This window comes from Corylus avellana, chromosome ca6, assembly GCF_901000735.1.
Source record: "Corylus avellana chromosome ca6, CavTom2PMs-1.0".
NCBI classification, from domain to species: Eukaryota; Viridiplantae; Streptophyta; class Magnoliopsida; order Fagales; family Betulaceae; genus Corylus; species Corylus avellana.
In genome coordinates this window covers 18362496-18372976 of record NC_081546.1, presented here as the reverse complement: position 1 = coordinate 18372976, position 10481 = coordinate 18362496, and the positions used below count along the sequence as shown (strand labels likewise).

Below are 10481 nucleotides of genomic sequence, written 5' to 3'. Positions count from 1 at the left end.
TGATTGACTTAAATCAACCTTAATTTTAGGCTTTTATTAGTTAGTCCTTTTTTACTAACTAATAAAAGCCTAAAATTAAGGTTGATTTAAGTCAATCAACCAATTAATTGGCATGTAATTTGGCAAGTCAATCATCCAATTAATTGGTATGTAATTGGAAAGTCAATCAGCCATAATCAACCATTAATTCATGTCATTGCTAAGGAAATTATGAGCAATCAGCTCCATCAATAGCTTTAAACGTTGGGTCAAGGTTTTCTATAAAAATCTGCATTTTAGCTTTCTTGGGTCCGTATTCCAATATTGTTGTTGGGTCTTAAAGCGCGTCGATTGAGGTTCGCATCATGGAGAGTGGTGGTGGACTCTAAATATGAAGTTGATGGGGGAGGGTGGTGATCTAGCGAGCCAATCGGAGCGTATTGGGTGGGTTTATGAAAGAATATTTGGAGGGGTTGGGGAAGTTTTGTAGTGATATTAGATTTGTGGTGTGAGATAAATCCAAGGTTAGATTCTGGCATGATCTTTGGTGTGGGCATACGGCCCTTAAGGAAGTCTTTTCAATTTTATTTGGTATTGTTAGCATAAAGGATGCTTTTGTTGATACTCGTGGAATTTTCTGGATGTGTCGTTTAATGGAATGTGAGCTTTACTAGAGCGCTTCATGATTGAGAGGTGGAAACCTTTGCCTCATGTTTTAGGGTGTTGTATTTTGTGACAGTGAGACAGGAAGGGAATCACAAGTTGTGGTGGGTCCCTTCCAAAAGGGGTTTGTTTGGTGTTAAATCTTTCTACAAAGTCAAGAGTTGTCATGATTGTGTCTTTTTCCTTTAGAAAAGTGTTTGGTGGTCTATGGTTCCGTTGAGGGTGGCCAGTGGTCCTAGGTAAGATCCTTACCATAGACAATGTGGTTTATATGATGCAGGACATGCGGTCCCCACTAAAGAAAAAAAAAAGAAGTTTTTTATTTATTTATTTTATAATCATTTTCCTATTAGGATTATGTTTACTTTCCTTATTAGGATTATGTTTACTTTTCTACTATGATTAGATTTACTTTCTCTACTAAGATTAAATTTACTTTCTCTACTAGAAATAGGATTACTTTCTGTACAAGTATTTCTCTTCTATAAATAGGCTTGCTTATTATGTAAAACTCAATTAATTGAATTATTATCAAATCAGATAATTTTTTCTTAAATGCTCTGCAGAGTTTTATCTTTCTTTTAGCCTGCGAGCTTGTTTTTATCTTAAGGGTAGAAGACGAAGATGCTTATCCTTGCAAAATCAAAGACGTTGCTCTTTGATTAGTTATCTTTGTCTTTCACTACGTTAGTTGGTATCAGAGCATGCTTTATCTTAATCATGACCAATCAGCACAACGGTGATGATCCCCTTAACAACGCCGCTCATGACAGGAAGGCTCCTTTGAGAGTCGAAGTCCAAGAACTCCAGCAGACGATGCAGACGGTGCAACAGGAGGTGAGCCAGATGCGGGAGATGATGGAGCGCACGCACATGGGTTCTATTCGTAATCACGGGGACAATCTTGCCCATGATGACGATGGGATCCGAGTGAGGCCTATTCCTCACCAACAACTTGCAGTCATAAACTGACCACCGGCCTATGACGATCTTAGTGGCGATGAAGACTTCGTTAAAGGAGTGTTCGGACGGGACATTGGGGTAGATCGGAGGGGTGGATTACATAGAGGAGTCGGTTGTGGCGGCGTAGGCTTCAGAGGTTATAAGCGCGGTGGAGCTGGCCATATGGGGAATGTCTATCAAGGCGCTGGCTACCGGGATGCTTATGAAGATTAACCCAGATGTCAGGATCATTGTAGGGAGGAATCCCGCGAATATCAAATGAAGATTGATCTTCCATCATCATTCAACATGCATCTTCAAATCGAAGATTTCTTAGATTGGGTGATGGAGGTACAGAGGTTCTTTGGTTATATGAGTATTCGCGAGAATCGCAAGGTGAAATTAGTGGCATACAAGTTCAAGGGAAAATTGAATCTTGTAGCTGACGCTTTGAGCCGCCGAGCTACCCTGTTGATCACCATGAAAGCTGAAGTGATTGGATTCGAGTGCCTAAAGGAGTTATATGAGGAAGATGAAGATTTTGGTGAAACCTGGAAGCAATGCAAGGCAAGGCAACCAATTTCTGAGATACATATTGAGGAGGGGTATTTATTTCGTGGGAATCAGCTGTGCATTCCGAGGAGTTCCTTACGAGAACAAATAATTCGAGAATTACATGCTGGAGGTTTGGGTGGTCATCTGGGAAGAGACAAGACTATTGCTCTGAAAGAGGAGTGATATTACTGGCCGCAATTGAAGAAAGAAGTAGGTAATTTTGTCCGATGATGCCAGACTTGTCAGGTCGCCAAGGGGCAAACCCAAACTTACGGGATTATACATGCCTCTACCAATACTGGAAGCACTGTGGGAAGATGTATCAATGGATTTTGCATTGGGTCTCCCAAGAACCCAACAAGGAGCAGATTCTATAATGGTAATTGTGGATAGATTTTCCAAAATGGCCCACTTTGTTGCTTGCAAGAAAACATCTGATGTTGTTCAAGTGGCCAATCTATTCTTCTGAGAGGTGGTTCGATTGCATGGAGTCCCAAAGTCTATCACTTCTGACTGAGACACCAAGTTCTTGTCTCACTTTTGGCGAACATTATGGAGGCGGTTCGACACAACATTGAACTTCAGTAGCACGAGCCATCTGCAGACGGGCAGGCAAACAGTAGTTGTTAATTGAACTCTAGGTAATGTACTTCGATGTATTGTAGGTGACAAACCGAAGTAGTGGGACTTGGCTTTAGCTCAGGCTGGGTTTGCCTACGACAACATGGTGAATCGATCTACTGGGAAGGCAACGTTTGAAGTTGTCTATGGGAGAACACCGAGACTTGCAGTAGATCTTGCACCTTTACCTAAGTTACCGGGAGCAAGTGTGGCAGCAGAGCAATTAGCAGAACGGGTGAAAGATACCCAAGAGAGAGTTTGTCAGCATCTAGAAGAATTCTATGCCAAGTACAAGAAGGCGACAGACAAGGGTTGACGATCGAAGATTTTTCAAGAAGGAGATCTTGTGATGGTGTATTTATGCAAGGGGCGACTGCCGACTGGTACTTCTGGAAAGTTGAGGAGGAAGAAGTATGGTCCATAAAAGGTACTAAAAAAGATTAACGACATATGTCATCAATCTTCCAGAAGAAATGGCGATATCCTCAACATTCAACGTGGCCGACATTTTTGAATATTTTCCACCAGAGGATTCGGCACTTAACTCGAGGACGAATTCTTTTCAAGAAGGGGAGACTGATACAGGACATGCGGTCCCCACTAAAGAAAGAAAAAAAAAAAAGGTTTTATTTATTTACTTTATAATCCTTTTCCTATTAGGATTATGTTTACTTTCCCTACTAGGATTATGTTTACTTTCCAACTAGGATTAGATTTACTTTCTCTACTAGGATTAGATTTATTTTCTCTACTAGAAGTAGGTTTACTTTCTCTACTAGAAGTAGGTTTACTTTCTCTACATGTATTTCTCTTCTATAAATATGCTTGCTTATTATTTAAAACTCAATCAATTGAATTATTATCGAATCAGAGAATTTTCTCTCAAATACTCTGCGGAGTTTTATCTTTCTTTTAGCCCGCGGGCATATTTTTATCTTCTGGATAGAAGACGAAGATGCTTCTTCTTGCAGAATCAAAGATGCTCTTTGATTAGTTACCTTAGTGTTCCGCTATGCCATAATAAGTGTTGTATGTGCAACAGGGATGAGAAGTCCGTTGACCATCTTCTTCTTCATTCTGAGGTTGCTTATGCCATTTGGAATGTTTTCTTTAGTTGATTTGGGTTGTCTTGGGTTATGCCTAGACGAATTTTTAATTTGTATGCTTGTTGGTGGAGTGCGGCATTAGTCGGAGTGTTGTGGTGTGGAAGACGGTGCCTTCATACCTTTTATGGTGTCTATGGAAGGAAGTAAAGGATATAAATTTTGAGGCCCACGATAGGACTTTGGAGGAAATTAAGTCTTCATTTTTCAATACTTATATCTGGACAGCTGCATATGTTTCTCTTGTGGTGATTGGTTACCATGATTTTATTGCTCTTTTGTGTCCCTACTATTGAGGCTACTTCTCTTGTATATTTCTTGTGAATACGGGGGGGTGCCTTATGCTTTTTAATGATATATCAATTACGTGTCAAAAAAAAAAAAAAAAATTCTGTCATCCAATGTATTTTTTATTTACAGGAGCAATAATGGTCCTTAAAAGATTGTAAGTCAACTTCATTTATATTGTTAAAATAGTAATTAAATGATTAAGTTTAACATTTCCTATTAGTTTAAGATTTTTAGGCAAATGATGATTTAACATGTTATCAAAGTGTAGGTCTTGAGTTCAAACTTTGACTCCATAATATACCTCAATTTTAGTGAGAATAATTCATTTGTTGAGGCAGAGTTTGAGTCCATACGTGAGGAGTGCTAAAATATTAATTAAATGATTAAATTTACTATTTCTTTTTAGCTTAAGCTTTTTGGACACTTGGTGATTTAACACACATTAAATACCTTTTAGGTTTTTGAGGTCCGATGAGTTTTGGAATTTTCATGTTTTCTTTATGATTTTCTTATAGGTTCTGGGAAGGATACTTTGACTATCTAATGGAGAGGTCTTCAAGCAAGTAAGGATTCCGTACTTTTGCCTAAAAGAAAAGGATTTCATGTTTTCTTTTAGTTTTGTCCTTTTATCCCCTCCCCTTCCTTTTTAAATATATATTTAAATTCTAACTTCTATGATGTATGTAGAGTTTAATAAAGTTGTCTCTTACCTTCTTTTCGTTTACTGGCGTAAACAGTTTATTATAAATAAATCCCTTTGGCAATTGGTTTCTTTGAGGGTACAATTTTATGCATATTTCTAGCTGTGCATCAAATTGGTATTACTTCTGGGTGAGATTTGTCAAAGAGAGCACATAGTGTAGAATTCTTCACCTCTGGGATACACTGAGACCTCCCCCCCCCCTCTTAAGTTTTCTTTGAATTAGGGGGTGTACGGATAAATTTAATATTAAACCATGGAAAGTGTTTGTGTGAGAAGGAATTCCTCTTTATTGTTCTTATCTGATTTTATGTCAGTTCGGCGAATTATGCATCTCTGGTGACAGCACAGCTAATTGTGGTGGCATCACACATGGTAGTGTGTCTTCTGTTGTATTTAATTTTTTTTCCTTACCCTCACTCCTGCCACTTATACATTTCTTCATTCTATATTGTTCTGAATTTGTTTTATTTCTTCATAAAGGCTGGCTTGGGACTTCCTGATACTGATGCTTGGTACATGATTGAAACAATAGCAGAGAAGAACAGCATTGGCTATAAGCAGTTTGTGAGTTACTATTTTTATCCCATTTTTTCTTTTGGTGTTGTTGATTATTTTTGAATTTTAATGTCTCTGATTTATGGTGGCATACCGATTCCATTTTTCCTTAGCTTATCCGTGTTTGTGATGAGGTATTTTATGGGGGCCAGATGCCTTTATGTTCTTGGGATTTCTTGTATTGCTTGTTATTATTATCTTCGATGTTCTTAATGTTTAATCTTGTACTACTTTTCTCTTTTTAGTTTCGGTCATAGATATAGTATAGCTATTCAACGAATTAATTGTGGGGTTTGACCCAGACTTCAATCATATAAGAAGATAAAAAAGTTACTTCAGAAAAAATGGATATGGTGTAGGGAATACTGGAAATGCAACGTATTACTGTGTTTAAGCCAAAGACCAAAGAACAAATCAAGTATATACATGCTGATACTCTGTCTATGATGTTGAGAACAAAGAGAAGGTGCTAACTGCTTCTTACATCCATATGATATGCATATCTAGAAAAAAAGATTGGTGGAAATCATTTTCATGAATAGTTTTCCCATTCTTTTCCTAGAAATGTTTTGGTCTTCCATAGGACTGGATTATATGTGGCAGTCCAACAATTATTGGAAAGACGGGAATCATGTGGACCAAAACTGTTTTGTATTTTGTTTAATGCTGTGATATACAACCATGGAGCTTGTATAAATTGCAAAACAAAATTAACTCCAAGGTGTTGGCTCAAGTGGCAAGGGCCTTGGTCTTGGTGACATTTCCATCAAGTCTTAAGGTTCAAATCCCCTTAGGTGCAAACAATTCTTCGGGGCCAGCCCGCTGTGTGGAGGGGGTACTTTGCATGGGTCCGAGGTTTACTCAACAAGGATGGATGGGTATACGAAGTGGCCCAGCTTTGAAGGGGGTTCTTCGTCATAAAAAATAAATAAATTGTAAAACAAAATTCCCCATACTTGTTAAGAATATGAAGTATCATTGTAATTTTATCCTGCAGTTTTCAAGTAATTCTTTTTCCATCGCTTTTGTCAATCCATTGTCTTAAAGTGCTTCCTTTTGCTGGAATTGAATTTATTGTCAGTCTCAATGATTCAATGATTAGTTGTTCATCAGCTCTGGGGGTTTGATGGTCACTAAACCAAAGTTATAAGGAGCTAGGTTGATATTTTGCCTCTTTTTTATTTTTTATATTTTTTCTGTCTCGTTGGTTGTTTTGTGTTGAGCTACTAGGTCAATATGTTTTTGCCACTTTTCTGTCTCATTGTTGGTTTTTTGTTCTGATTTTTTTTTCCTTTCCTCTTGATTTATCAAACTAAAGCTTTGCTTCTGCCTATGAATTCTTTGGCTGAAAATGTTTTTTTCGAATCGTTGTTGCAGATAAAACTCAGAGGATTCTTGTCACATATCCAGCAACTACGTGTTGCTTACTGGGGAATCACTTCTATAAAGACCCAATCTATATCGTCTCTTGGATTACTGTCCCCACGTTCAAAAGATGGTACAGATGAGAGTCAGCAACCGGCCGAGGCTTCTGGTGTTGGAAGGAGCTGGGTTCAGAGCATGTTCAGCAGGGATACAGCATCCAGATCAAACTCTTTTAGTCGTGTTCGCAGATGGGCTTCTGATGCTGGGAATTCCGGTATCTCTTTCTTTTAAGATTTCAGATGTGTACTATATTTTTTTTATTTTCAGCACATCAGCATGGTTTATTGTCTTCCAAGTTCAGCTACAAATGAGATTGGGACCCCTCGCAAACAAGATTTATCTTCTGCTGGTCAGAAAAAAATTCAAACCAATGTTCGCATACTTAGGGGTCATAGTGGTGCCATTACTGCTCTACATTGTGTGACAAGAAGAGAGGTGTGGGATCTTGTGGGTGACCGTGAAGATGCAGGTTTCTTTATAAGTGGAAGCACAGACTGCTCAGTAAGTTTGCATATTTGGGCAATTTCTTTGAATTGTGAGGCTTTTGTAACATGCAGCATTAAAGATATGTTTATTTCTAAAATCATGCAGGTTAAGATTTGGGATCCTAGTCTTCGTGGTTCTGAACTTCGGGCAACTCTGAAAGGACATACAAGGTTTTCTTTTCTTCCTCTTTTCTGGTTTGATTGATTGATGCCAATGAACTACTCTGCTTGGCCCTATGTGGTTGTTTAATTCACCTTGGATTGATGCCCGTCCTTTTCTGCCACATGTAGAACCATCCGTGCAATAAGTTCTGATCGAGGAAGGGTGGTATCAGGGTCAGACGATCAGTCTGTTTTAGTATGGGACAAACAAACAACTCAGCTTCTAGAAGAGCTAAAAGGCCATGATGGACAGGTTTGTGTATATCTTTTATTTGATCATACACTGGGTATGGAACCATAAAGGTGAATGCTGAAAGTATGTAAGCGGATGAACAACCAATGCACTGTACAATTGGAAAATTCTACCTATAAAAAAAGCAGTTAAAAACACTCCGATGTTCTAGCTAGATGGTGCAACAATTGAGTAGATATTAGTAGATAGATTATAAAGAGGTATTTGAGTCCTATCTGTTTAACCCGTGGAGTAATTTGTTAGGATTGTCACCAATAGCCTATTTTAGTGAAAAACCAAATAAGGCTAAACCGAGGTACTCAATTTATGATAGTTTTATGCGGTAGTGTGAGGCTTATGTCACTGGCGCCATCGTTTACTACCACAAGAGTTTGTGCTCTACTCTAACCTCAATTTACAAAAGAAACTCAATCATAGGCATGGTTTTTGGGTTGAGTTCTTGTAAGCCTACTCATTTGTGTTGAAGCATAAATCAGGAGTTGTGAACAAGGCGGTAGATGCAGTTAGTTGCCGAGTGACTTTGCTCTGTATGATGGGGTTTGAAAGCCTCAAAGAGGATTATGAGTTGTGTCTTGATTTTGGAGAGGTATACTTAGCTCTACGAGATGGACAGTGCCTTACTGCAGATGACTATTACCTCCAAGATGGATATTTATTCCGAGCCAACAAGCTTTGCATCTCATTGGCGTCAAAGCAAGATATCCTAATTTGGGATATTCATGCCGGAGGCCTTTCGGAACACTTTGGACGTGACAAGACAATAGAAGAAGTGGAGCGTCAATTTTATTTGTCATGCCTGAAGAGAGATTGCGTTGATCGGTCAATATGGAACGTGCCAATTGGCCAAACACAGAAAGCAGAATACTGGCCTTTACACTCCCCTCCCTCTGCTAGATTGCCCTCGGTAGGATGAGAGTATGCACTTTTTGGTTGGGCTTCCACGTGCCTTAAAGAAGCAAGGTTCCATCTTTGTGGTAATGGGCTACTTTTCCAAGATGGCCCACTTCATTCCATGTGCCAAGACCTCATATGCTTCTCAAGTTGCTAAGCTCTATTTCGAAAGAGGTTGTCAAACACTATGGTCTTCACAAGAACCATAGTGTTTGATAGGGACGTTTGATTCATGATTTATTTCTCAAAAACCCTATGATACATGGGGGTTCGGAATTGAAGTTCTCCATTGCCTACCATCCAGAGAGATGGTTAGTCAGTCATAGTCTAGGAAATCTTTTATGATGTTTGATGGGTGAACACAACAACAATTGGGATTTGATTCTCACCACAGCTCAATTTGCTTATAGTAGTTCCATCAATAGATCCATAGGCTTTAGTCCATTTGAAGTTGTACATTGTTATAAGCCTAGAAAACCTTTAGACCTCCTCCCAATGTCATCACATGCTAGGGTTTCTAGGTCAGCCGAAGTATTTGCACGACATGCTTACAACTTGCATAATGAGATCATTAAGCAAATTCAAACAAGTAATTCCCAATAAAAACTTCAAGCTGATTCATGTTGGCCGTACACTACATTTAGCATGGGAGATTATGTCATGGTCCATATTAGACCTGTATGTTTCCCATTGGATCCATTCAAAAATTGCAAGCTCGTAGTGTCTGGCCTTTCAAAGGGTTGCAGCGGGTCGAACCAAATGTGTATGTTATTGACATCCCACTCGACCATGGTATTAAGCTCCACATTTAATATATGGGATCTAGTTACCTGTATGGGCCAACCAGTTATTCTAGATGACCCATTTGAGCACCCTTTAGTGTTTCGTAGTTTGTTGGGGAGGATGCCAGATTCAGTCTACACATGGATCAATAGGGACACATTGCAGCAGTTTGATCCTGATCTAATGGAGTATTGCTAGAGCCGCCATGAGCCACACTTGATGAGGTTGAGTTTTTCCCACCTCGGGAGAGTTGGTGCGGGCACCAAATGTAAGCCACTGATCATTGGCTTGTACAAGTGGTTACGGTTAGCAGTTATTGCCTCTAACCGCTAATTGCAACCGCTTAAAGCGATTATTGGATTTTAATAACTGCAACCGCTCCAGTTATTAAAACCAATACCTCGCGATTGATAACCGTTTTTTATATATGGGTTTTTAGGCCTTTTGATGGTGTTTTGGGCTTCTTTGTACCTTTTGTTTTGGCCTTTTTTTTTAATAAATAATTTTGGATTTTTTTTTTTAAAAAATAATAATAGGGTTGTGCTTTATATATATATATGCCAAAAGCCTAGTACAAGATCAGATTTTGGGATGTTGTGTGTTGTGGTGAGGTATATCTCAAGGAAGCATTTCCAGTGTTATATAACATTGCTAGTGCGAAGGATGTGCCTGTCGCAGTTAACATGGATCATTTGAGTGGCTCCCTTCAGTGGAATATTAGCTTTATTAGTTTGGCTCACGATTGGGAAGTGGATGTTCTAGCCTCCTCCTTTTACCTCTTGGTACTTCTTTAGGGGGAATAGAGTGGGGGCAAACAAGCTTCGGTGGATCCCATCTCGCAAAGGGAAATTCAATGTTAGATCCTTTTTCCAGATTCTAGTTCACAAAGATAATCTTCCTTTTCCTTGGAAGAATATTTGGTGGACCAAGGCCCCTTCGAAACTGGCTTTCTTTGCCTATTCAATAGCACTAGGAAAGATTCTCACCATGGACAATCTCGGGATTAGACGTCTAATCGTGGTCAACGGGTGCTGCATGTGTAAACTGAATGAGGAGTCCGTTGATCATCT

At 39.0% G+C, this 10481-nt stretch overlaps 1 protein-coding gene across 1 annotated transcript in view; it reads left to right on the top strand.

The window, feature by feature from the left end:
- The window catches only part of LOC132183658 (DENN domain and WD repeat-containing protein SCD1), a 66379-nt gene that overhangs the window by 50472 nt on the left and 5426 nt on the right, over nucleotides 1–10481 (top strand). The window contains exons 25-27 of the mRNA XM_059597017.1: nucleotides 7139–7338; nucleotides 7429–7493; nucleotides 7614–7737. Coding sequence (XP_059453000.1) covers nucleotides 7139–7338; nucleotides 7429–7493; nucleotides 7614–7737 — 389 coding nt within the window. The remainder of the gene's footprint in view (nucleotides 1–7138; nucleotides 7339–7428; nucleotides 7494–7613; nucleotides 7738–10481) is intronic.